Here is a 27,570-nt window from a genome sequence, read left to right on the forward strand (position 1 = left end):
TAAAGTCATTCTAAGTAAAGTTCCAAATTAATTTTAAAATTTTATATTAACTAAAACATTATTAAACAATTAAGTCATAAAGTTAAACATTTGACTTTTTTTTTACCTTAACAAATGTCAAATTTATGAAGAAAAATATTAAAATATTGCTAAAATAATAATAATAATAATTTTCATTTAAAAAAAATACACATCTAAACATATTTTCAAAATAATTTTCTCACAATTTTTTTTACAATAATTTCTTAAAATTAATAAATAAATAAAATAAATAAAATAAATAAATAAATTGTTAAAAATTTAATTTTCTAAAAATTCAAAATTTGGAAAATGTCTTTTATAACCTTTTAGTCTTATTCAATTTTTTTTTATAAATTTAAAAGATAATCATTTTTTTCAATATAAATTTAAAATTTGTTTAAAAATCAAATTATAATTTTGAAAAAAATTAGATTTATAAATTTAATTTTCAAAATTTAAAATCTAAAAATTCACAATAAATAACTAAATAAAAAAAGGTAAAATAATTAAAATCAGAGGGGCAAAATTGGAAAGTGAAGATTCGTGGAATACTAGTTGTCCTCTCACGCTATCTGGAGAAACTGCTTTCAAATTCCCTCTAAGCTCCCATCTCTGCAAGTTTCTCTCTACTTTCTCTCTCTACAAGAAATCGCCGAGTTCTTCGATTATTCGCCATGCAGGTAACGGATCCTTGAATTTTCACTACTGTTCTTCCACTTTTTCTCTCTGATTTCGGTAATCAACTTCAATTTTCGTTTGGTTTTGATCTTGATTTCTTCTGCTCAGTCTCAGACGCGGACGGTTCAAGCCAGGAACGTGTCGGATCTAGCTACTGAGAGGGAGATTCATGAGTTCTTCTCCTTTTCTGGAGAGATTGAGCACGTAGAAATCCAATGGTAGGTGATTGACTGTGTTACTGTGAACAGAACTGCAAAAAGTGGAAAAGTTATGATGTGTGTGATTGATCGATTTCCTTTTCTATGCGGCTGATTTATTTTAGATTTCGTACTGTTTGGCATCCGAGAAAAAATAGTGAGCAATTATTAGCACGAGAGTTTTGTGGTTTTCCCCTGATTTTTTTTTTTTTTTTTTTTTGTTAAATATTTTCTTGTCGGTGCAGTGAGCAGGGGCAATCGAAGACTGCGTTCGTGACATTTAGAGATCCCAAAGCTCTTGAAATTGCCTTGTTGTTATCGGTATTTCATCGCCTTGATTCTCTTTCGTATCCACGAAGTCAGTTCTAGTGATGCGTTTGTTGAACTTGTTAACCCTTTTACAATGAATTTGAAAATGCGTCTAGTTGAAGTTTGGTTCATGTGGGTCTAAATTTAGTTATGTTTACCTTCTTATTTAAGGAAGGTTTATTTAAGGAAGGTTGTTAGGGCATGTTTATTTTGAAATGGTTAATTTACTTTTGCAATTTTCAAAATCACTTCGAAATACATCTTTAGTTGTTCAAAATCATGTTTGATTTTACTCTTTTAAAAGAATTTTTCATATAATTAATATAGATTTTGAATCATTAAAACCATATTTTGGAGTGAATTTGATAATGGCAGAAGTGATTTAACTCTTTCAAAATCACTCCCACACTTGCCCTTAGTGTCCAGTTGGTTCTTTGTCCTTTTAAGTTTCTTTCCTTCATTTTCTTGCCATTAGGTTTGATTGAATTGAGAAGTGAATATGAGAAGAATCTCGTTATTTTTTTGGGAAATACATTTTATGTTAAAGATATTCAAGTTTTTTAGAAGAAGATTTTCTACAGGTAACCTAAAACATAACAGCAGAAGTTTCGTATGAGCTAATATACGATTTCTTCATAGAAGCCACCCTGTGTTTGCATTTTGTCTTTCTGAGCATACCCCATCCTTTCTAATAATAATTATAAAAAATAAAAATTAAAAAAAAAAAAAACAAGAAAAAAAGAACCGGAGATGAGTTAGCAAACTAATGTTTATAGAGGTTTTGGAAAAGTTTTTATTTTTATTTTTTAAGAACTATGATGGATTTTTGGGTTAATTTTTATTTCGTATCACTTTTTAGAAGTCCATAATTTTGGAGTGAAAAACAGATCGAGGAAAGAAAGGATGGAAAGAGAAAAAAAAGAAGAGATTGGTGTAATGGTTGAAATGAAACTATTAGACCGAACTTTATAAACAGAAGTTTATAAACATCTGCCTTGCTTTTACTTTTTGTTAAGAATAAAAGCATTGGTGAGAAGTAGTACTAAATGAACGTGTTTATAGAAAAAGAAGGAAGTTAGTAGCTTTTTTCTGCATGATCATTTCTTTACATGAAACTATTAGACTGAACTTTATGAACAGAAGTTTATAAACATCTGCATTGCTTTTACTTTTTGTTACGAATAAAAGCATCGGTGAGAAGTAGTACTAAATGGACATATTTATAGAAAAAGAAGGAAGTTAATAGCTTTTCTCCGCATGATCATTTCTTTACGCAATAATGGAATTATTTGGACTTTTCTTCATGCAGTAATGGAAATATACCTTTTCTTCTCCATATCTCGCGGATGCCATAAGCCACTATAAACAATTTATATTATTTATTTTTTTTGCCACGCAGGGTGCAACAATTGTAGATCAGATAGTGAGCATATCTCCTGCAGAAAATTATGTACCGAGAAGAGAAATGCAGGTATTATTTTTTGTGTTCGAATATATTTCCAGGTCTGTCGAGCTGTTTGTTCTATATCCAATACTTTAAATTCTCTATGTTTGCAGGAAGTACGGGCTGTGGACAATGCTGCACCTCTCACTCCTACAGAAAATAATTTTCCGAGCATCGAGGTAAATATGTTGATACCCTCAATGAATATCAAGTATTTGAGCAACATTTTCCTTCACGTTGATGTGCTATTAATGATAAACCAAGGCTGGGGAGTTTCATCAAATGAAAAAGTGTAGGACATGTTTATTGTTTCTGTGTTCAGAGTTTCTTAAAATAAAGCTCCATTTAATGCATGCCATCATGAAGCTCACTAACTAGGGGAACTATGGGATCTTGATTTCCTTGCCTTTTTTAACTATACAAGTGGATGGTGAGGCATCGTTTCTTTTTTCCCATCTAAAATCTCGTGTTTACAGGATTCTGCGAGCCAGCCTAGCAGTGGAAGAATGTATGTTAATAGAGCACAAGAAGTAGTTGCAAGTGTGCTTGCTAAAGGTTCAGCAATTGGACAAGATGCCATGAACAAGGCAAAAGCATTTGATGAAAAACATCAGTTAACAGCTAGTGCATCTGCAAAGGTATTATCCTTTGACAGAAAGGTTGGGCTCACAGAGAAATTGACAGTTGGGATTTCGGTGGTTAACGAGAAAGTCAAGTCTGTAGATCAAAAGCTTCATGTTTCAGATAAAACAATGGCTGCAATCTTCGCAGCTGAGAGGAAAATCAATGATACAGGATCTGCTGTCAAAACAAGCAAGTATGCATCATGATTCTTGAGGAAACTTTAGTTGGCATTAACTTATCCCCTATGCAATTTTTACTTGCCTTCTGCTATATTCAAAAATTTAGAACTCAAACATTCTTCACACCTCGCAAGAAAGCCGAAAATTAGTTTTCTAAAACTTCTCCCAAACAACTCCCTAGTGTTTCGATTTCTCGAGAACTTTAAACTGATATAGTCATATATTTCTACCGTTCAAATAAATTACAATGGTTCTACTATTCATTCTAAATAAAGCAGTTATGACAATAGACAGAAGTGACTTAATTGTTTCACTCCATCTTGGTGTCGAGCAGGTATGTGACGTCGGGTGCTGCTTGGCTAAACGGTGCTTTTGGCAAGGTTGCAAAAGCAGGGCAGGCAGCAGGTACAAAAACCAGAGAGAAATTCCATTTGGCTATGTCGAACTTAACCTCAAAGGTGCGTCTATGAAACCCTTTTCTCTATGATGACTTAAAACTCATGATTCTTAGGAAAATTTCCTTGCTGTAAGTACCTTAATTTAGCACATCTGTACCTAAGAACAATCGTAGACTACAGTTTTTATAAATTAGTTACTCAAATATATATATTTTCTTCTAGTTTTCTGTTTTTTAAACTCAATTTCCAATCATTTCTCTGCTATTATAGAATCAACCAAGTAATTCTTTCAATGTTGGTTAATGTCCTTGGTGAATATAACTTCTTGTTCATAGTGGACCTAACTTCTTGATGCAGCGGATTCTGTAGCTTCAAATAGATTAAACCAAAACCATGCCCAGAAAGGAAAATTTCCCCAAATAAGAGAGAGCTATCAAAACCTCATTTTGTTCATGTCTCCTTCAAAGAACCTAGGCTGTTTAAAGTCTTGAAAGAAAATGCAAGTAATTTGCCAAATCCATACCCAAGAATGAATAGTTCCCAATAAGAAAAAGCTCTCAGAAACCTCATTTCATTCTTGTTCAAAAGCCTCTGCCGAAAAACCCAAGTTCGGCTATTTCGAGTCGTACAATATAACGGAAATAACCAACCAAGAAAAGTAACGAACGTAAATAATATATTGAATCATGAAGTTTACTCTCTATCCTTTGTTTTTCAAACGTGCAGGGACACCCAGTTGCTGCCTGAGCTTAAAACTTAGGCTTCAGGAAAGTCATCACATGGATTGGCTGTGCTTGTGGGGGATTGAAATGAGTTTCTTAAATTGTATTTTCTTCATGCTATTTATTCTTGAGGACTGCTCCATTTATTTATTTTCTATCTTTATGTGGTTATTTTAGTATTATTCTTATTATATTGTTCATATTCTTTGATTGCAAGGGTGTGTTTGGCTGATGACAGTTTTGCATTTGTAAGATTGGTTTATGGAAATGTAAAGAAGATCCAATTATGGTTTGTCTTATTATTTGTTTGGGAGTATCAAGTTCGTGGTTCAGCTTGATCGCTCGTTGCCTTTCGGGTAGGATTGTTTGATTCATTTGTGGTCGGGTCAAAAAATAGAGTTATAATTCAATACGACTCAACGCTACATTCTATAACGTTTGTACTCATAAATGTTTAATATTAAATTTTTTTTGATGTCTAATAAAAAAACTGATAACAAATCTTAAAAGTATTGAATTTAATTCATGAATCTGTATCTTATAATAAAGAAAACCTTAGAAGGCTGTTTTTTTTTTCCCTCAAACATTAAATTTAAGTCCCAAAGACGAGGAATTGTCCATTCCATTAGAGGAAGTGGGTGGAAGCTTTGGAGATGAAGATGGCAAAGAAGATGAGAATGAGGTACGCGGTCTTGACGATGGGTTGGGCGGTTTGAAGCGGACATTAGAGGTGGGGGAAAGGGTCTTGCTGGAGTTGTTGGCGTCGTCGTCGTTGCCACTGGTGGGCGACAAAGGAGGTGAGGAGGAAGACGAAGAAAAGGAGGGCAGATGAATCGTGTCCAAACGTAGCTGACTGGACACAAGAGGATGCAAAGATGCATACTATGTCAAGCTGCCTATCAAAAAAGAAAATTTGATAAGGTTGTCTCAAGCTCGCTATGAACTCAACAGATGAATCGTGTCAAACTCTAAGTCATGTGTTGCATTAAAACCGCTATCAAGGTACCAGTCATAATAAAATTTTGGATACCTCTAATCGTGACCAAGAGGGGAACCCAGTGGGTCATACCAACCAACCCTCAAGTTCCATCTAGATTTCTAGAGTGACACTTAATAGCAAACTTATTAGACACCAACGTCCAATAGTTGACATTATAGAGCCTATTAGAGAAATTGTAGAGTGGTCGCTAATAAGAAAATTTGTTGAGAGAGATTTAATCCATATATGAGATGGACGTACAAGGTTCGATAGATTGAAAAGAGCCGATAAAGCTAGGCACTAAAGACCCCGAGACTTGACATTATGGATGTTCGTGGACTGAATATTTTTTTAGACCAAGCCTAATTGTTCAGGTTAAAAAAAAAATCATTTTAATCAATTCTTATTAAATAATGAACTCAACCTAATCCAACCCAACCATAAATTTTTGGGTTGGATAATTCAGATAGTTTAGTTAATTCTTAAAATATTTATTTATTTTCACACACTAATTAACCCCTCAATTTGAATATATATTTTAAAAAATTACCTTCCATAGGATTAAAAATTATTTGTAAATGTCAATGAAAGATAAATAATTAAATAAAAATAAAAATATGTATATATAATTAAATTGTAAATAAATATATATTCTTTGACAAATTAAAGACATAAACCAATCCAACCCCATAATTTTTTCCATTTTTTTCAATCCAACTCAATCTATAACCCAACCTAAACCACATAAAGATCGATCAGTTAGACCAATAATTCGTTATTGTAATAGATAGCAACAAACATTTCGGCTTTTTCTCATTTGTCATTTGATCCAATAGCATTCCGTTAGATAGGAACAAATTCCACATTACGAAATATTCTAATTATAAATAAACTTCTCCACATCCCTCTGCCACAAACCACGTTCAAAAGTGTAAAGCTTAGCTGTACCAGTCGTATTAGACATAAAAATTTATGTCAAAATCAAATTAAACATCCATAACGCATTTTATGTTCAAAATCAAATTATAATGCATAAATAAATTTTAAAGTGTAAATTACAAACTTATTAGATGATATTTAGATCCAATAGACTATTAGGTATGAACATAAAAATGGAAGTCCAAAGCAAAGCCATAAGAGTTTATGCTTAAAGTGGACAATATCATACCATTGTGGAAAGTCGTGTTCATCTAAGCTAGTATTAGAGTCATGCCCTAAACTTAGTCGTGCCTTGAACTTTTGTTCGACATTGGATTCTATTGACATGGCTAAGACTCCAAAAGAAAAGGAGTCGAGCCTCGATTAAAGGGAGACACACTTTGTTCGAGGGGGAACTACACTCAACTTATAACTTAACTTAAAAGGCGATTGTTAAAATTTTACACACTCAATTATAATTCAAGACCAAAACTATATATCTAACCTAAACTAAATTTTTTAAAAGCAGATTGGAAAAATGGTAAATGCACATGGAGCCAACAAAGTGTGAAATTTTTTCTTCAAATCAAGCCACATGGACCCAACAACCCTCCTAAAATTAGATAAGAAAATGCACCTAACTTGTCCCGATGTAAAATGTAACCATCAAGAGATTAACACCTTCTAAGAGATAAGTCTAGAATTAGATACCTCTTAAAATCAAAGATCCGAAAGCAATCTACCACAAGAATGACATATGACATGAAACTTAGAAATGACAAAAATAATGCTCGAATTTCTAAGGAGAAAAGTCTTAACTTGAGAGATCAATTTCATTCATCATCAAAATCTCTAGGACTGACCTTTAATTTAAAAAAAAAGAACAACATGGGGTCTCCATTTACAAAAGGAGGAACAAAAAATACTTCAAAACTCAATACTTCACCAAACTAATATCAATTATTGGGCATCGTGAGTAATTAAAGCTATGATATGTGATTATTTCGATTCTAGCATCTCAAAATTCTAGCCATTAATATGAATGAAACTAGCATGATATTACCATATCCCACATCAGTTGGGGAGGAGAACGAAACACTTTTTATAAGGGTGTGGAAACCTTTTCCTAGCAGACACATTTTAAAGCCTTGAAGAAAAAGCCTAAAAGGACAAAATATCTGCTAACAGTAGGCTTGGGCCGCTACCACCAAAGAAGTATTGCAACTAAAATTGGGATAACAATCCACAGATGACCAAAATACAAGAGTAAATAAATATGTGTGTGCATGTGTAAAGATTTGGAGAGAAAAACAGTGAAATAATCTGTAAATCAGGTAAATGATGTATTTACTGATCAGCCAAATGATTTTGCTTGTCTATACGCATAATCTGATGGAACATGGAAAGAGAATGACATAAAAGCATTAGAGATATTCCTTGAATCATGCACCTTTAATACTTGTTCATCTGATTGCTCCCAGTAAATTGGCTCCATCAAGCCTTGCACCTTCCAACTGCTATAAAATTAAGTAGATATCGAGTCAAAGCTTGAGATAGGGAGAGGATTAGTTTCTGAAGTAAAAAGAACGACTTGCTTTACTTACAGTGTCCTTAAGATTCACGTATCGCAAATAAGCTCGTTGAAGGTTTGCACTCTTCAAATTGGCGTTTGGAAGTTTTGCGCCCTACAATCAGTTAAGGTTAGGGAATTTGGTTTCTAAAGCCAAGGAAACATGGAGCTCAAAATAAATTTTACCTTCAAATTAGCTCCTTCGAGATTAGCTCCCTCTAAGTTGGCATTAGTTAGATCAGCACCCTGAAATTTTGCGATAATGGTACAAGCATTAGCCCCTATGACGTGAATTTAGCTTATGATTCAACCTGCGTATAGTTTTTAATGTCTATTTATCATTTGAATATCCCTAACTCCTGAATGAGAGTAGAAATTGGCCAGCAAAGGAGCAGAGAGACAACCAAAGAATCATGGTCCAACAATCAACGTTCAAACTGAAAGTTATAGAGTCCTTTGAGAGAACCATAGACTCTGTGGGTCAGTGTAATGGCACAAGCCTACCGCTAGTAGATATTGTCCTCTTTGGGCTTTTCCTTTCGGGCTTCCGCTCAAGGTTTTTAAAATGCGTTTGCTAGGGAGAGATTTCTACACCCTTATAAAGGGTGTTTCGTTCTCCTCCCCAACCGATGTGGGATCTCACAATCCACCCCCTTCGGAGCCTAGCGTCCTCGCTAGCACTCGTTCATTTCTCCAATCGATGTGGGACTCCCACCAAATCCATCCCCTTCGGGGTCCAGTGTCCTTACTGACACACCACTTCGTGTCCACCCTAGAGATTTACTAATTTATTGGAATTGTTACCCACAGTTTATAACAAGGATTTAATGTTACCCAGAGATTTATTCATATTTATTGTTATCTAGTATTTAGAGATTTTGGTATAATAAAAGGTACATGTATCTCTAGAAAAATTAAGAAGGAATGCGAGCAAGATCATTTATGCTTGAAATATGGAATCAAAATCATCTATTTTGTTGGATCGGTACGACAACTCTAGTTAGAACATGAAAAACATGAAAAACAACTCTCTAAAAAGAATAGTTATAGTCAAAACAATAAACAAATATGAAAAACTTAGAACATGAAATTAAATAGAAAAGAGTTAGAAAATATAACACCGTAGTTTTAGAGTAGTTCGATCAAACTCGGCCTACTCCACTCTCTAAGCGCCTCTTGAGAATTTGAATAAAACTTAGAACGACTCTTTTTACGAGTTCAAGAGCAAACTCAATCCACGGCCCAAGATCAAACCATTACGACTATTAGAATTTTGTAAGAACACACCACAACTCTCTAAAACAGTAAATCGAGCATTCACAATTATTTCTTCACAATACAATAAAAATCTCTCTCAAGAATAAGAGGAAGAAAAGTTGAGAAGAGGATGAGTTTAAATAAAAGAGAAAAGTGGCAAAAATAAGAATTAATATGGACCATTAAATTATATAATTGCGTTGGTAGAGAAATGGAATTAACATGGGAGTTGTGTTTGAAAATATTTAATGGTCCATATTAATTCCTATTTTTGCCACTTTTGTTCTCTATTTAAACTCATCATTGTTCTCACTTGTTGCTCTCTCCAAGCTTCCAATTTTAGTTCTACCTTGTTGCTCTCTCCAAGCTTCCAATTTTCTCTCCAAGCTTCCAATTTTAGGTAGTTCTACCTTGTTGCTCTCTCCAAGCTTCCAATTTTAGGTAGTTCTACCTTGTTGCTCTCTCTAAGCTTCCAATTTTAGTTCTACCTTGTTGCTCTCTCCAAACTTCCAATTGTATTTCTCTTATTCTTGAGAGGTTTTTATTGTATTGTGAGGAAATAGTTGTGAGTGCTCAAATTGTTCTCCCTTGTTGCTCTCCCTTGTGGCTCTCTCCAAGCTTGTGGCTCTCCCTTGTTGCTCTCTCCAAGCTTATTGTTCTCCCTTGTTGCTCTCTCCAAGCTTATTCGAAATAGTTGTGAGTGCTCAAATTATAAATTTACTCGTTTAGAGAGTTGTCGAGTTTGACCAAACTAACTACAGTGTTAATATTTTCTAACTCTTTCCTATTTAATTTTAAAATTGTTATTGTGATTTATTACATGTCCTAAGTTTTTCATAATTGTTTATTGTTTGACTTGAACTAAATTTCATAATTTGAAAAATTAAGCACGCTTAAATACTTTTATTGTTAAAACCCTCATCTGCCACTAGAGTTGCCATACCGATCCAACACCTTTAACTTAGTCATATCAATAGAATCCTCGAGTGCTGAACAAATAGTGAAGACTCATGGTACAACTTTATTGGATTAGTGATATGCTCCAAAAAAAAGAGTTGGCCTAGATAGTGCTAGACGAATAGATGACTGTGTAAGAGAACGGTATTTTGCTCAAGGAAAAGATTGTTGGAGTCCCATATTTGCTAAATAAGGGATCATAGATATATAAGTAAAGGACATTAGCATGAGACTTTTTGGGAACTATCTTCATTGTCACGATGATAGTGACCTTTTGGGGACATTATCTTAATGCTTACTCCTCTAGATGTTACTTGCTTCTAAATTGGTCTCTTTTCAGCACAAGAGAGGCAAGCAATGCCCGTGGAATTGTTCCAAGAGAAGCTTGTTAAGAACAATGAACCTCCACGATGACATATTATTGTCCATTTTAAGCATAACTTCTCAAGGCTTTGCTTTTGATTTTCCCAAAAGGCCTCATGACAATGAATATGGTGTCCCTTACTTATATCTCCATCAATTTATCCTTATTTAGCCAACGTGAGACTCCAACAATCCTCCTCTCTCTCAAATAAGGTACCCTCCCTATAGTCATCTATCTATCTAGCACTATCAAGATCAACTCCTTTACTAGTCAACTCACCCTCCCTATAGTCATCTATCTATCTAACACTATCAAGATCAACTCCTTTACTGGTCAACTCCTGTACTTTGGAGCTGATCTTCACAATGGCTATATCTCCTAACTCAAAATTTCTTTGTTCAACATTCAAAGATTCTATTAACATGGTTAAGTTAAGGGCATAGTTCTGATACCATGTTGCAAGGGTAAATTATCTTGTCACATTTCTTCTTAATTTTCTAAGAGGTATATGTGTCTTTTGTAATACGAAAAGATTAACCAAAACCCTAAATACTAGATAAAAATAAATCTAAATAAATCTCTAGACTAGGTAGCCATAAATAGAAGTAAATCCATATAAACTAGATAATAAATCTCTATAAACTATGTAACAATACAGATAAACTATGGGGGTCAAATTCTTTTATTTAACGAAATTACACAAATATCTCCTAACTACGAGAAATTCACAGATATAATTAAGTTCATTCCTTCAACAAGATTCCTCATTGAGTTTTGGGTGAGGTCAAAGACACTAGAGAAATATTTGGAAAGAAAATCTAAGGAACAAACAGAGATGTAGATTTTTCTGTGGTTATTGATGTTCACTGTTCCCCAGCTAGGACTTCTTGTACTTACTCTTCCTTTTAAATTTAATATTAATTATTAAACGAATAGTTGAATCTTTTCGTAATTTCCTTGGCATTTGGACTTGGAGGATGTTTTATATTTTTCAGATGAAATGTTCCTGATCGAGAAAATTATAAAGACTATTACCTGGAGTATATAAAACGTAAACAAAGACATATAATGAACCTGAAGGTGTGCAGAGCGTAAATCTGCTCCGCAGAAGCTGCAATCTACCAAACAGGCATCTGCAATATGATATGAAAGACTTCTAAGAGATAAAGTAGAAATGATTAAAGAAATAAAGAATATGCACCATAGTTCATTAAAAATACTAAAAATTATTTTTTTTCCACGTCCCAAGCTAGCTAATATAATTTCATAAAGAGCCTGAAGAGAGAACCATAGTATAACGAATATGATAGTGTTTCCTTTGAGGCTTTTACTTGACAAAAGTGAACTACTCACTGGTGCCTGATTGGAAATAAGTTTTGACAAAGACAAAACGAGTAATGGAAGAAATACCAAAATTACCAAAAAAAAAAAAAAAATGAATAAAAGGAACTAAATCCCATCAAATACTTCATAGAAAAAAAGTAGAATCCTTCATTTTCCTAAAAAATTAATGATAAGGATCATGGTATTCCACAAGTTTCAATGAGACCTATTAAACAGTCCAAAACAAAAGAAGATTTAACAAACATTCATTCTTCACTTTCAAAATTGGATAGCCTCGATTCAAACTCCATTTTACGTGTTACAAACTATTCCAAGGAGGAAGGACTATTTGGAGCTTTCAAAGTCAATGTATGCAAAATTGAAGTTGACCATAGAGTTACTGTTAAGTTCACTTGAATTGGCATGCTCTTTGAAGAGTTCAATTATTAGAGTTTCATAAACCTTTGAATTGTAATTTTGTATTTTTAGGTTACAATTTTCTGTTCAAAGTTCAAGGAAGAGTTACCAAAGTTGCCAATTATTGTCATTAGTTTTGTAATTAGTAGGAGTTAACAAAGTTGTCAATTATGGCAATTAATTACCTTAACCGTTTAGGCCTTTGAAGAGTTTGGGAGTTTCTTTTGTTGAATACTATATAAAAAAAAAAATCATTTTATCAATGAAAAGATATGGTAGAAGCCATTTTATCCATAATAAATTGTTCAGGTTGAATTCTTGAATTGTTATTGCCCATTTGTTTTCAACCCATTTTTGTTTTGTACGAAATATTTGAAGTTCAAATTAGTGGTATTCACATCTAGTTGAAAGTGTAACAACCCAAACCCACTACTAGCAGATATTGTTCATTTTGGCCCGTTATGCATCACCGCCAGCCTCACAGTTTTAAAACGCGTCTACTATGGAGAGGGTCTAGCCCTACTCCGACCAGTGTCTCGCACTGCCAGTAACTGGCTCATATACCATTTGTAACGGTCCAAGCTCATTGCTAACAGATATTGTCCTATGTGGGCTTTCCTTTTCGGGCTTCCCCTCAAGGTTTTTAAAACGCGTGTTAGGGAGAGGTTTCCACACCCTTATAAAGAATGATTCGTTCTCGTCCCCAAATAGCCTACCTTCATCATAATTTAGCCGTTTTTTCAAATAGTTTATCTTTGTGTTTGCTGAACACGTGTCCTGAGTATAAAATCAGAGTTAAGTGTGTGAGGTCCTAAACATATTTAACAACGGTTTGTATAATCATGAATCAAGACAGAAGAATTGGAAGGAAGATTAGTGAAGCTAGGTGGAGAGAAGCACAAATCGGAACAATGGCTCATTTGAACCAAGTAATTAGTACCTTGAGATACTGTAGGGAGAAAATTGAAGTAGCTTTAGGCAATTCTCAAGGAAGTGAAATTATCTTTAATAATGGAGTTGAAAAATAAAGAAGATGACAATGTCATGTTTTTAGTCAGACATAATCCAAGAGGAGAGAGAGATGTAGGTCAAGGGTGAGGAAGAAGAGAGGGTAGCACCAAAAGATGAAAAGATAGTACCAACATGAGAGAGGAAGAAAGAGAGGCGGGGAGTGAAATTTAAAATTCATACCTTTTATGGGAGATCTAATCCAAAGGATTATTTGCAATATGAGAGAAAAATTGAACATGTATTCGATTGCAACAATATAATTGAAGAAAAGAAGTGTGATTATGCCAATATTTGGTGGACACCTTTGAAATTAGAGTACAGGAGAAATTATAGAGAACCAATTGAAGCTTGGGAGGAATTAAAGGTATTAACGAGAGAAAGGAACATTCTTAAGCATTATTCCCAAGTACTATAGCAAAAGCTCTATACTTTATAACAAGGATCCAAACTGTAGAAGATTATTACAAAGAAATGGAGATTATTACAAAGAAATGGAGACTCTTACGAATGGGGCATGCATTAATAAAGATGAGGAGGGTACAATGGCTCATCAAGTGGATAGGTAAACTTACTTGGTTATAAAAGAATTGTTGTCAACATTGAACGGTAATTGGCTTAGGAGAAGGAGAATACAAGAGGTATGCTCTTTCTAAGTCTAGTTTTCTTTTTTTTTTTTTTCTTTTTTTTTTTTTTTCTTCTAACTACACTTGAAAAAATAATGCAAATAGTGAAAAAAGTAGATTTCAAGCCTATAGACAAGTATGAGATGGACAAAAAGGACAAGGTACAGAGCTAAAAAAGGAAAGAGAAAGTGGAAGGATACAAGGAGGTTCAAGAGAGAAATAAAAACATCAAATATTGGAAATGTGAAGGGATTGGTCATATTAGCCATGATTATCCTAACACGAAAATCATGATCATTAAGAATGGTGAAGTTGTCACGAATTGAGAGAAAAATGATCCAAACGAGTTAGTTGAAGAAGAAATCCAAAAGAACGAGGAATAGGGAGAGCTAATAAATAGATCTATCAAGAAGAATCAGGAAACTGGTCCTGTTCCTAAATAATTATCAAGTATTTATAAATTCCCAAATTTCTTTTACTAATAATGTCTTCCATCTAGGATCCTTTAGCCCATTTAACTTTTATTATTATTATTATTTGGCCCTCACCTTTGCACACGTGTCAACCAATGTTCCTCATTTGTGAGCCGAGCATGTTATACGGCCCTCTTGTCCACTTAGCCAACATTTTGGTCCACTAATGAAATATTTATCTAGAAAGATTTTTTTATATATATATTTATCTAGAAAGAGTTTAAAATTCAAAAAGGCATTCATGTACTGTCCAACTCTTATCCCAAAGCGACAAGCTAATATCTCATTGGAACAAAACTAGTCTAAATTAAACATGATGGAACCTTCATTGCGAAACAAAATAAAGTTCTCCAGGAAAATCAAGCAAAGAACTGATGGAGAAAAACTTGTTAAAGATAAGTGTTAAAAAAGAATGTAGGATAAAAGAAACTTGCCTTGTAAATTGGCACTCTGAAGATTGGCAGCTGCTAATAAGGCCCCACGAAGGTTTGCCCCAGTAAATTCACATCTTTCTAGGCAAAACAAAATTATTAAGAATGCAGTCCTCAGAAAATTAGAAAAATGTAACAGGTGAATAGTATTGATTTTATACTCTCGCAAAGTTGCATTATGAAAAATTGAGCCCTCTGCATCTGCATCCTGCGTAACACCAAATGGGATATAAATTAGATGCACTTCGTCACAAATGCTGTATGAACTCAACTTTTAGAAATTTAAAATATTTTTCAGATGATCAATCAATTATAAGCAATTATTGATATGGTTCGGTTTCCTTTTATATATCTTTTGTAATATTGATTATGTGTTTTATACATATATTCCTTATAAGAGGACCTTGAACATGTTTTAGATGTGTAAGAAGAAATACTATAATATTGTTCTTCTTCCCTAAATTCAAGTGATAAACGTTACGCAGAATGCACTATCATTGATATTATTTCAAACCTATGGAGAACATGCTAAATTTTGAATCATCCTTAAAATATATATTGGCGAGCTTCTTTTCATCGCTATTGAAATTTATGCAGACAAACAGTCAACGGTTGCTGATAGACGTTATTTTCCACTCTTCAAGGAAAAACTATTGGCTATACATTTATAATGGCAGAAGGATCCATGGTAGATGGACTACAATAGTACATACCCGAAATTTAGCACACTGAAGGTTTGCGCGTGAGAAGAACACATTTTTAAGACTTGCATAACTGAAGTCTACATATGAAAGGTCCTGCACATTTCTTAATAGCTTTAGACATGTGATATGTTATCTTACATCGGCAGCAATAAGATAATCACAAAAACAGATATCTAGATTGAGCATGTAACTTCTTATTTATGGAAATTTAGTAAGTTCAATATGTTCTCACATACCTGCTTACCTTCTAAGAAAAAATATGAGGAACCAGCTTTAATTGATAACAATGGAAGTATATAAATGGGCAATAGAAAAATGCAATCCCAGGACAAGCCTGAGAACAAAAAATACAAAAACTTGCAAGCTACAAAACAATACAGAAAATAGCTCCAATTGACAAATAACACTAAAGGATACAGAGATTCATAAAGGAAGCCTTGAACCAAGCCAAAGGTCCAAAGTTTAAGCCTCTAAAGCTCTACTATTTCTCTCACTTACGTAAACACACACAGTCAAGCACAAAAGAGGAAGATCGTTGTATGGTGCTGATCCTCCCATGATCAACAAGCAACCCAAAAGAGAGAGGAAAAATGAATCCTTCTTCAAGTTCGAGATGCGGGTTCTTGGAGGAGCAAGGAGGGAAAATAAAGGTATATGAGAGGCTAAGTGGGTAAAAAATGGATTTACGTGAGAAAAGGCTAGAAGATTAAAGGGGCCTGGCTGTTTCTCCTTTTTTACATAGGAAACAAAACAATTTCATTGACAAAATAAAATTGCAAAAGGAAGACCTATCCAAAGAATTACAAAAAACTTTTCCAATGGGCTATAAGTTAATTTGAGTCATAATTACAAAAAGGCCCGACTACTTTCCTTGGAGCTCAAGTTTGAGAAAATAGCCTGAACACAAGATAAAACCAAGAGAACTGTGTCCACTTTCAAATCAGATTAGGCCCACTAAAATTGGAAATTATGAGAAGATCCCTAGACGTGGTAAAAGACAAAAAAAAAAAAAAAAAAAAAAAAAAAAGGGAACTCTTTTGCAAGTAGAATTTTGTAGAAATCAAGGTAGAGAAAGCGAAGGGATTATCCAACCAGACATCTTCCTGGACGCAAGTAGAACCTCATTTCTAATTAAGAAGAAATGAAATTCTCAAGCTGCAGCGAATATCAGGGGGTTGACTTTGCAAGGATTCATGAAAGTGCACTAATAACAAAAATTAAAATCTTACCTCCCCCATTCATAAACAAAAAGGGTCTCGTTCAAAGAGATGAAACAGTCCTCCCTACTAAAACAAAAGAATACAGTATTGTTTGCAAACTGTATTAGATTAGATGAATTTTATAATTCCCTCAAACTGAAATCCCCCGTGGCAAGGAATCCACACTTTGCCAACTCGATCTACCACTTAAAATCAAAACCTTTCTCTCAGAGGATCTAATCAAAGACAAAATGAGACAAAAAAACAATAATCTGAACTTGAGCCTTTTCAAAGTCTTTTGAAAAAATGACACCTTCCGAAGTCCTATAGTTCTCAGTAGCTTCCCGAGTAGTTAAGATATTCCTGAGGCAAAGTCTTTTGAAAGTGACACCTTCCAAAGTCCTATAGCACTCAGTAACTTTCTGAGCAATTATGAGGACAAGCCCCAGCCACAAAAGCGTCCAAATTTTCCAAAATGGTATTTGAGATCATTTTCCTGCATTCTTTCTGTCAAAATCTTAGCAATCATATTATAGGTTGGTGACTGAACTTATAGGTTTGAAGTAATTGATTCAATGGGCAACAACTTTTAGAAAACAACCCAAATTAGGCTTCAGTCTAGTGGCATTGATGATGCCTCTCTCCTGAAACTCATTTAACACCTTTCGAAAGTCATCCTTGATGAAGAACCTTACCATTTTCAAGACTACCTCTTATCTTCTTTGTAAGATTTGGCCCTTGTATAGGCTTTTCCTTTGTAAATTGTATATAATAATGAGATTATTTCTCTTATCTAAAAAATTATCTTCTCATAAGTCAAGAAACTAGATAATTACCAGCTTGGAAAGATCAAGGCCAGAAAGGTTAACCCCTCGAAGTCTAACTTTCTCAGACTGTATGCACTTAATAATATCAACACGGTTCAGCTCAGACTGAGGTTCCTCATCTTCCTTCTTTTTACTTGCCATATCATTGATTCCATCGATGAGTCCCTGAATCAAAATTTAATCCCCTCTAACCATTAATATAGAAGGAAAAAAAAACATAACAGAATTAATATTGAAAATAGCTCCTTCAACTATGACATGAAAAATAAATATTAACCCAAAAAAACTTGTGGAAGTAGGATACGAATCATGTGATTAAGACATGAAATTTTAAATAAATGTTGAACTACAGGAAAGAATGATGGCTCACAAGCAACTGATAGTACTCTGCCTCTCGCAGAAGCTCTGCAATCTCAGAGTCAGGAAGCGTTGGAACTATGCCATCCCTTAACCAATTGAGAATATGCCGAAAATGTTTCCCATCTCTATCCAAAAAGACAGATCCCTGCCTCAAATACAGAGAGAGTGAATTATGTCAATGAAGAATAAGATTCCAATTGTGGGACCCCAACATATAGACAGAATACCTAAGACTAAAATCAACTGATTTCTCATTGAAAACACGCACCTCATCAGGATCCTGGCATAAGGTATGACGGCCACTAAACATTGCAGCTAGCATCGAATCAGGTTCTCGCTGAGTCAATGTATCTAATGTTGTTCTAAATTTCTTCCCACCTGCAAATAAACACGAAAAGAAAAAAAAAAAAAAAAAAAAAAAAAAAAAAAAAAAAAAACAATATAAAATAACTCAAAATCCTCCTCGATTAACACTAAACGAATAAATACAACAGAATCAAATAACACGATGCTGTTTACGGAAGGAACGTGCCAAAGATCAGCTAACTTCGGCAATCAATTGCTAATTACAATATCTAAAGGAGTATAATCAGCACCTAAATGTCAAAATCTTTTCGCAAATCAATCGAATAGTTCTTAAGATCAATGGTTTAATTTTTTCGCTAGGAGCCAGCAATTGAATGATAAAGACAGTTGAATACAATAAATTGAGATGAAGAGAGAGGACATACCAATATTGAGACGAACCAGAGAAGAAGGATCGGAGACCGCCTTCATTGATACGCTGAGAGAGAGAGGAAGGTCGCAGCACTGCAGGTGAAAATTGAAATCAAGCTGGAATGAGAAACAAGAGTGGAAGGGAAGCGAGAAAGTAGCTTTTGAGCCATCTATTTTTGGGACTTGTAAAATAACACGCTTATATTAACCAATCATCATCTGCCACGTGTGAAAATATTTTTAGCTAATTTTTTATTAAAACTCATAAACTTTTGTCATTTATTGTGTTTTTTTTTTCTAAATTAATGAAAACTAAAAAATACCTCTAATTTTGTAAAAAATTCCAACTATACTTTAAATTAAAAAAAAAAAAAGTTTAAAAAATATATTTTTTTAAAATTCAAAAATACTTGTAAACTTTTTTATTATTTACTTACAAATAACCTTAAATTTTTAAATGAGTTGTATTAATACCATATTTTAAAAATATTCATGAACGTAATATTAAAAAATTTTGATATAATTTATGAAGTGTAAGACGATTTTCGTTCATAATAGTAATAACCCTAATTTTAAAATTTCATAAATACTTTTTAAATATAGGATAAACGGTAGCAATAATAATTTTTTTTTAAATTTAAAAATATTAATGAAACGCTTTAAAATTCAATAATACTTTTTAAATAGAGATACTAATTATTTTTATTTTATTATTATTATTATTATTATTATTTTATAATTTGATAGTTTAGGAATATTTTTATTAATTAATTTTTTTTCAAATATTTTTACTTAAATACTAAATAAGATTAACCTTTTTTTTTTCTTTTTATAAATTTAATTATTATTATTATTATTGGTAAAAAAAAATGGAAACATTAACTTCATAAGCGACAAACCTGAGATTCTACCCAGTTTCCAAGCCATGGAGGTCTTACGTGGCATGCGCGTTGCATGAGAAATATGCCACGTGGACGAGTGCTATATAGACACGTACAACATGCACCTTTCACTGCGTAGCCATTAGGACCGAAAAGCTTCTTCATTCTACATTCCAATGTCTCGGCAAATCGAAATCACCGCAACAATGGCGACGGCCTCTCGGAAGCGCCTGTCCTCCATCGCCAATGACGTCGTCCAACGCTGTGCTCTGTAAGATTATTTCTTCTTCTTCTTCTTCTTCTTCGCTTATTCTCAAATCGAAAGCACTTCAATGTTATTCTTCTTGTTCTGTGGCTTGTACAGACCGATTGAGGCTGGTTTTGATTGCTAAATGATTTTGTACTTGTACAGGAAAGTCGGTAGTTCGGTGGAAGGATTGGGGGAGGAGTTTGAGATTTCGTGGAAACCTGAGACCAGAACCTATTCGAGGAAGTTCGTGGAGTTTTGTAGCGCCAAGGCTCTGGCGGATATGTGCCGGAACTTGGAGGAAGGTATTGGCAATGGATCGTTTAGCCGCTTCAGCTTTGATATGATGCTTGCTTGGGAGATGCCTTCTTCTGAAGATGAAGAGTCTCGCAAGGTACGTACGTGTACACGCACTTCTCAACCTTGTTCAGAAGTTCTCTATTAGGCTCCTATTTACCGGTTTTATGGATTTAGTTTTAAGATATATTCCTCCACATTTCTGTTTAAAATGTTCCGAAATTTGATTTTGTTACCGGGAGAATACATTGTCTTTGACTCTACTTGCAGCGATTGTTCTTTTGTAATGCCTTGCAAAAGTTGGACTATGGTGTTCTAACGTGATATTTGAAATCTTATTTAGTTTTCTAAGTTTCTTTCCAGTTGATAGTTTCGTGCTGAAGCTCTGCCTTATGCATCGGTAATATTGAGTTGCTTGTGTATAACTTTTATGTTTCTCTGTCCTCGATGTTACAGGAGTGCGTGGCGAAGGCGAAAGAAGAGAAGAATAAAATCATAGCAGCCAATGTGCCTCCCGAGCAAGATGAGATCCCTCTTTTCTATTCGGACATTATACCGTTGCTTGTAAGACTCGTGTGTGATTGGACGAACCATCTAATTACATTTTGATGGATTATTGGTGATTTTCTTGCCTGTCTGTCTCTCTCTCGCCTTCGGACACCCAATTTTGTTATTATCTTGGCAGGTTAACGACGATCCAGATGTTGGAGAAGATGCATTTGTGTGGTTAGGTTCTTTAGTTCCATTATTATCTGATCTTGTCAATGCAAGATTCACATTCGAAACTCTAACAGCACCAACTGGACACCGGCTTCATTTCCCAGCATATGATAAATTTCTGAAGGAAATTGACAAGTAATAGTTCTATCTTGTTCTAAATTTTAATTTAACTTTTTCCATGTTTAGCGTAGCGGAGCGGAAGGCGAGAAACACATATTAGTTTCATTGACTGGAGAAACATTATAATTTTAGGTTTACGATTACCTTTTATGACCTAGCCAGCACTATCATAGTAAAATGGAACATCTAATCTCGATGTCATCAGTGTCATGTGTTAGATGAACACGACTCTCCACAATGGTATGATATTGTCCACTTTGAGCATAAGCTCTCATGCCTTTCCTTTGGGTTTCCCCTAAAGGCCTCACACCAATGGAGAGAGTATTCTTTGATTATAAACTCACACCAATGGAGACTTTCATCATCCAACACCATGCATTTATATGTTATCAATTATATAACATTCCTGTAGTTGTGGTTATAACGTTAATGGGAATTCTGTACCACACTTAAGATAGCGCACTAATGGACACCTGCCTTCTCTGTTTATTTGATAGTTACGTCTATTGTTAGTTTACTCTACTTTACTTAGACCGTTTGTATTGTATGAGCGCAAGAGATTTTCTCCCTCTGCCAATATAGAATGCTTGTGTTGTTTTTCTTTGAGGCTGAGATAAATGAATTATTGAAAGGGTTTCTCCTTGCCATTTTACAATTTATTTTATAATTGTTCAAATACTTCCTCAGAGATTTGAGGAAAGTGAGTTTGATATAACTTTTAAAATTGTGAAAACTCTATTAGCCAACTAAAGCCATTTGTCGAGTTTTTCATAACATTGGATTAAGAAGTTTTTAAGAACACTTGGAAGAGCTTCAAAGTAGTTCTAGAGAGAGTACTTAATTAGCATTTCTCTTCCAGACATTGTATCTAAAAGTTTACATACACTATCAGTAAGTCCCCAAACCTGGTAAGGAGAGGTAAAAATTGTTAGTTATAGGTAATTAGATATCTATATTTGATCAATATAACTTCTGAATCATTTTCTCACTTTTTTTGGGCTCTTGTTCAACCTATCGTCTCCAGATGCATGAAGCATCTGCAGAAACAGGCAACGCCAAAGGGTGTAGAATTACGCGACGATGAGTTCATATTGCACGTGGAGGGGACTGCTAGCTCACAAAGGGTTGTGCGCCACATTGGATCAACAAGTTGGCCTGGTTAGATTTAGCAAATTTTCGTTGATCCATCTCCCATTTGATTGATCTGTCATTGAGAACATATCCAAACAGGAAGGTCGTTTTTCTGTCTCAGGAAGGCTTACATTAACTAACTACAGCCTCTATTTTGAGGCTTCAGGAGTTATAGCATATGAAAATGCAGTTGAGATAGAACTCTCAAGGGACACTCTGCACAGTGTGAAGCCAGCTTCCACAGGACCTTGGGGTGCTCCAATATTTGACAAGGCAATAGTCTACGAGTCCCCTGCGATGTGAGCAATTTTTTTTTTTTTTTTAATTATTATTATTATTATTATTATTTTCTTTCTGGGCGATGATTGAGCAATTGGTGTAAAAGAAATGCTTTAATTTATTATTAATCCAAATATTGTCACACTTTTATAGATTAGAGGAAGTTGTGCTGGAGTTTCCAGAGATAACAAGTTCTACAAGACGTGATCATTGGCTAGCATTAATAAAGGAGATTGTACTCTTGCATCGTTTTTTACGGAAATTTAATGTGGAAAGTCCAATACAGGCATGGGAGATGCATTCAAGAACAATATTAGGGGTTATAAGGCTTCATGCAGCCAGAGAACTGCTTAGAATATCTCCACCGGTTCCTACAAAGTTCTTAATCTTTGCCTTATGTGACGAGCTACCAAAGGGCGACTATGTTCTAGAGGAACTTGCTGAGAATCTGAAGTTGCCGAATAGTGGATGGCCATGTAGTGCAACTTCAGCCCTGAGATATTTGAATATGTCACAATTATCCGACTCTAGTGTAGAAGTAAGAGATAAAGTTTGTAATATAAGTACTGAACTTGATGAATCTCGGTCCTCCTTAGAGAATGCCGTCAATCAGGCCAGAGAAGAAGAGAAGAAAGTTGCAGTTGCCAAGGCTACTGCTGTAGGACTGAAAGAGGAAGGAATTGGTGAAAGTGTATTCATCTTCATGGTAAGCATCTCAGTCTAAGCAAATATTTAAAGAATTTTATTCTTTAGCGATTAATATTAAAATCACAATCTGATAATATGATATAGGAGCTACTAAAGCCACTCAATAGCAGGTTATCTTTGTTCAGAGAAGTTCTTGGATGGGAAAGACCAGTGGCTACTGTTATTGTGCTCGCTGTATCTTTGATAATCACATACAAGTAAGTTCTGTTCAGCATTTTGTTTGCACCAAATCTTCTATTCTTCAAGTTTTCCTTGGATCAAGATGCCAACTAATGTACATTCACGGATGTAGGGAGTGGTTCGGCAAGGCTGTAGCTGCCTTCCTATTTTGGGTGGTCATGACGATGTTTCAAGCGAGAATGGAAAAGATTCGGGAAAACTGCGACGAGATTGTGGTCTGCACTGCCACTGACCAAAGTACAATGGAGAGCATAGTGGCTGCCCAACAAGGTTTGCAAAATGTGCACGAGATTGTGAAGACTGTAAACATTGCAGTGTTGAAGTTTTGGTCCATTTTCATATCCAAAACTCGCAAGGTATACTCACATTTCTTAAGTAAATATTTTAACATGTTTCTTGAAAAAGATCTAACCATTCGATTCTCATGAGATTTAATCTTACGTTCCTTTGGGTATACATATATTTGCTCAAACTAGGTGGTAGCAAATATATAATGTCGAAGTAACATTTCCAAAAACTCAGGTTGTTAAGTCGAGTTGGCTGATTATTGTCGTAATCCTTCGAAACTCTTTATGGTTAGGTTGGCTAGTTTAGATTTTATTTCAGTCTTCAACATCCAATGGCATCCATTGAAAGGCCCATGCATGGAAATAAAACATTGGTAGGTATTGTAACGGAGACCACCTTTTCCATTGTTTCATAATTTAAAAAAAGTTGTCTATATTGGATGAAAGTATCAGTATTTGGTTCTCCCCCACAGTGATTTTCGATTACAAAATTGCTATTAAATGGTTTTAGAAGGTAATAGTTATTAGGTAAATTGAAATTGTGTGACAAAATTTATTTGAATTCACAAAGGAGGGATGAACAATTTTAGAAAAAATCATTAGTTTTAACATTTTTTGCGCCCAAAGGTGGCTTTATTTTGTGTTAGGACACTTCGTAGAGTAGTTGTACTCTATTGGTTACGACATATAACTTCTTGACATTTGCCATGTTTCTCGTGCTAATGGTCATTTTGAGCATGGTTCATGATTCTCGTGCGAATGGTCATTTTGAGCATGGTTCATGATTCTCGTGCTAATGGTCATTATGAGCATAGTTCATGATTCTCATGCTAATTGTCATTATGAGCATGGTTCGTGATTCTCGTACTAATGGTCATTCTGAGCATAGTTCATGATTCTCGTGGTAAATGGTCTCTCTTTCATGATTCTCGTGGTAAATGGTCTCTCTTTCATGATTCTCGTACTAATGATCATTCTAAGCATAGTTCACGATTCTCGTGCTTATGGTCATTTTGAGCATAGTTCATGAAAATTCATGATTCTCATGCTAATGGTCATTCTTAGCATTGAGGTTCATGATTCTCGTGCTAATGGTCATTCATAGCATTGAGCATAGTTCATGATTCTCGTGCTAATGGTCATTCATAGCCTTGAACATAGTTCATGATTCTCGTGCTAATGATCATTCATAGCATTGAGCATAGTTCATGATTCTCGTGCTAATGGTCATTCATAGCATTGAGCATAGTTCATGATTCTCGTGCTAATGGTCATTCATAGCATTGAGCATAGTTCATGATTCTCGTGCTAATGGTCATTTTGAGCATTGAGCATAGCTCATGATTCTCGTGCTAATGGTCATTTTGAGCATTGAGCATAGTTCATGACTCTCGTGCTAATGGTCATTCTGAGCATTGAGCATAGCTCATGATTCTCGTGCTAATGGTCATTTTGAGCATTGAGCATAGTTCATGACTCTCGTGCTAATGGTCATTCTGAGCATTGAGCATAGCTCATGATTCTCATGCTAATGATCATTCTGAGCATTGAGCATAGTTCATGATTCTCGTGCTAATGGTCATTCTGAGCATTGAGCATAGCTCATGATTCTCATGCTAATGATCATTCTGAGCATTGAGCATAGTTCATGATTCTCGTGCTAATGGTCATTCTGAGCATTGAGCATAGCTCATGATTCTCGTGCTAATGATCATTCTGAGCATTGAGCATAGTTCATGATTCTCGTGCTAAAGGTCATTATGCTCAATGATTCTCGTGCTAATGATCATTCTGAGCATTGAGCATAGTTCATGATTCTCGTGCTAATGGTCATTCTGAGCATAGTTCAATTAGACAAGACGGTTTGATGGTCATTATGTTCATAATTAGTCAAGACAGTTTGATTGTAAAAAGAATTTGTATTATTGTGGGGATTATTGCAGCACTCAGACATTGCAATGGCGGTATTATGCGGCGTGGCAATAACACTGGCATTAGTTCCAACAAAGTACATAATAATGGGGTCAACATTATATGGGTTTTTCATGACCTCAAGCCTACGGAAAAAAACTGAGGATACCAACAGCGGTGGTGACAGACGACTGAAGGAATGGTGGGACTCTATCCCTGTCATCCGCGTCCGTGTTGTTGGCAAGCTACCTGAGAGTGACAACCATTCCACTTAAAAAGGGTAACCCTCCATTCATCTTTCTTCGTGCTTTCCTAGTTTGGCCATCTTTTTTTATTGTTCATTCTGATGCTGCGTGTGAGGTCAAACTCATATCTCCTTGTCCTTTGCGAGTACACGAAGTTGGGGCCCCCAGAGAACAACGCGACAATGGAATTTGGTTTTTCTTGTTCAGTTTTGGACACTTCGGGTTGAAAATAAAGTCCCCATGAGCTACTACTGTCATGTTTGGTGAGTTTTTTTTTTTTTTTTTTTTTTTTTTTTTTTTTTTTTTTTTTTTTTTTTGGGTAAATTAGGATAAATCTTCTCTTAATTTCTCTTAATTTTGTAATTTGCTTTATAATTTCTTTTCAACTTTCAAGAGTTTTAGTAATCATTTAAAAATAATCATTTAATTTTTAAGAGTCGTTCAAAAATATCATCATTCAATTTTAGTTTTTAAAAATATTGTGATTTTTTATTTCTATAGAAAAATGTTTTAAAAAAAATACTATTCTTTGCATAGGGGTCCCACAAATTTTCATCTTATTTGAGGTATAGAGACGCACGCACACGCAAGTTTGTACAACACGCAAGTTTGTACAATCATTGATTGACAATTGTCTCTAGAAGGAAGGAAACAGAGAAGGATATCTAGAAATAAAATGGAGGAGGGTTGAAAGAAAGAGGAGAATGGTGTAACGACTCTGGTAATAAAATGTAAACGTATGTAATTATAGCCTCATATTTTGAAGGATCTAAATTCATGTACATTGGGCTCAAATTTCATTATCGGGTAGATTGAGGTGTATATTACTTTTCTACGTATGGTCTATTCACACACACGCGGGCCCGGACAGATAATAGGCATGCGTATAGGTTTACCGACACTCGTGGAGTTGAACTCTAAGAAGAAATAAGACTCAAAATCTTTCTTTTAGGTATGCATTACTTCAAGCCTATTAGAATGAGTAATTTATGGTCGATGTACGCATAACATGCTTGAGGTTTCGCATAAAAATCATGGTTATGCAAGAGGATTCATATAATACTTCTATCACTTCACGATCCGTGTGCTTTATGAGAGCAACATACAAAATCATAGCATTTCATTCGTGATACCTTGTAAATCATACACATGGTTACATCATTATGGTCATGAAGTTTACAAATATAGAATCTTAATATATCAACTAAATCATACATAGTCATATCAACACGTAGTAAACAACTACAAAAAAATACGTATTATTTATGTAACATATAATTTCATCAAACTAGTCCATAGGTATTAGACTCACTTGGTACTCCTAAGATTTCTTGTGTCGAATGGTCTTCGGTTTAGTTTCACATGATCCAATTTCATCTCCAGATTTGAAAACTCGAGCTTACAACCTAATTGTGAAGCCAACAACCCATAATTATCTTAAAATCAATCGTAAAAAATTTGATAAAAAAAATGCTTTCAAACCGAACGAGCCAATTGACATTTTTTTTTAGCCCTCGAACAAAGTACACTACACAATTTGTTCAACATTTGAGGATTTTTGAGGATTCTATTGACATGACTAAGATTAGGTTTTGTAACTCTGATATCGTGGTGTAAATCACCACTTTCCACAATGGTTTGAGGATTCTATTGACATGACTAAGATTAGGTTTGTAACTCTGATATCGTGGTGTAAATCCTCATAAAGCCTCATACTAATATAGATGTATTCCTTTGCTTTAAAAACTCACGATCTTCGATTAAATTAACCAATGTGGGACTCACTTCTAATAACCCTCAACATTCAAAACATCCGAACGAGCCAAATGAACCAATTGAAAGCATTTGAGCCAAGCCGAGCC

At 34.6% G+C, this 27,570-nt stretch overlaps 3 protein-coding genes across 9 annotated transcripts; 2 read left to right on the forward strand and 1 right to left on the reverse strand.

Annotated features, from left to right (window-relative positions):
• Positions 1 to 584: 584 nt before the first annotated feature.
• On the forward strand, positions 585 to 4,871 carry LOC111804424 (RNA binding (RRM/RBD/RNP motifs) family protein). Its single transcript, XM_023689226.2, has 8 exons — positions 585 to 701; positions 808 to 917; positions 1,142 to 1,217; positions 2,605 to 2,676; positions 2,763 to 2,828; positions 3,126 to 3,466; positions 3,787 to 3,910; positions 4,577 to 4,871. The coding sequence occupies exons 1-8, from the start codon at positions 696 to 698 to the stop codon at positions 4,595 to 4,597; spliced, it is 816 nt and encodes a 271-aa protein (XP_023544994.1). The 5' UTR covers positions 585 to 695; the 3' UTR covers positions 4,598 to 4,871.
• Positions 4,872 to 7,788: 2,917 nt separating this feature from the next.
• On the reverse strand, positions 7,789 to 18,862 carry LOC111804163 (FH protein interacting protein FIP2). Of its 5 annotated transcripts, none has more exons than XM_023688870.2 (11): positions 18,717 to 18,862; positions 18,254 to 18,363; positions 17,996 to 18,130; positions 17,635 to 17,790; positions 15,609 to 15,692; positions 15,057 to 15,103; positions 14,899 to 14,972; positions 11,692 to 11,750; positions 8,226 to 8,285; positions 8,074 to 8,154; positions 7,789 to 7,986 (listed from the first exon to the last, which is right to left on the reverse strand). In XM_023688870.2, exons 1-11 carry the CDS (start codon positions 18,760 to 18,762, stop codon positions 7,933 to 7,935), a joined length of 906 nt encoding a protein of 301 aa, XP_023544638.1. In that variant the 5' UTR covers positions 18,763 to 18,862; the 3' UTR covers positions 7,789 to 7,932. The 5 variants fall into 5 exon arrangements, with proteins under 5 accessions (XP_023544638.1, XP_086983812.1, XP_086983811.1 ...); XM_087127686.1 differs by having other exon boundaries at positions 7,789 to 7,983; positions 11,653 to 11,750; XM_087127685.1 differs by having other exon boundaries at positions 11,653 to 11,750.
• Positions 18,863 to 19,703: 841 nt separating this feature from the next.
• On the forward strand, positions 19,704 to 26,611 carry LOC111804162 (uncharacterized). 3 transcript variants are annotated; one of them, XM_087127667.1, is made up of 11 exons: positions 19,710 to 19,854; positions 19,996 to 20,224; positions 20,584 to 20,691; positions 20,813 to 20,982; positions 21,992 to 22,125; positions 22,220 to 22,397; positions 22,531 to 23,083; positions 23,170 to 23,282; positions 23,378 to 23,621; positions 25,496 to 25,971; positions 26,275 to 26,611. In XM_087127667.1, exons 1-10 carry the CDS (start codon positions 19,760 to 19,762, stop codon positions 25,736 to 25,738), a joined length of 2,067 nt encoding a protein of 688 aa, XP_086983793.1. In that variant the 5' UTR covers positions 19,710 to 19,759; the 3' UTR covers positions 25,739 to 25,971; positions 26,275 to 26,611. The 3 variants fall into 3 exon arrangements, with proteins under 3 accessions (XP_086983794.1, XP_086983793.1, XP_086983792.1); XM_087127666.1 differs by having other exon boundaries at positions 26,281 to 26,611; XM_087127668.1 differs by lacking the exon at positions 26,275 to 26,611 and having other exon boundaries at positions 19,704 to 19,854; positions 23,196 to 23,282; positions 25,496 to 25,633.
• Positions 26,612 to 27,570: the final 959 nt, after the last annotated feature.

This window comes from Cucurbita pepo, chromosome 10 (assembly GCF_057944985.1).
Source record: "Cucurbita pepo subsp. pepo isolate OVF chromosome 10, ASM5794498v1, whole genome shotgun sequence".
Classification (NCBI taxonomy): Eukaryota; Viridiplantae; Streptophyta; class Magnoliopsida; order Cucurbitales; family Cucurbitaceae; genus Cucurbita; species Cucurbita pepo.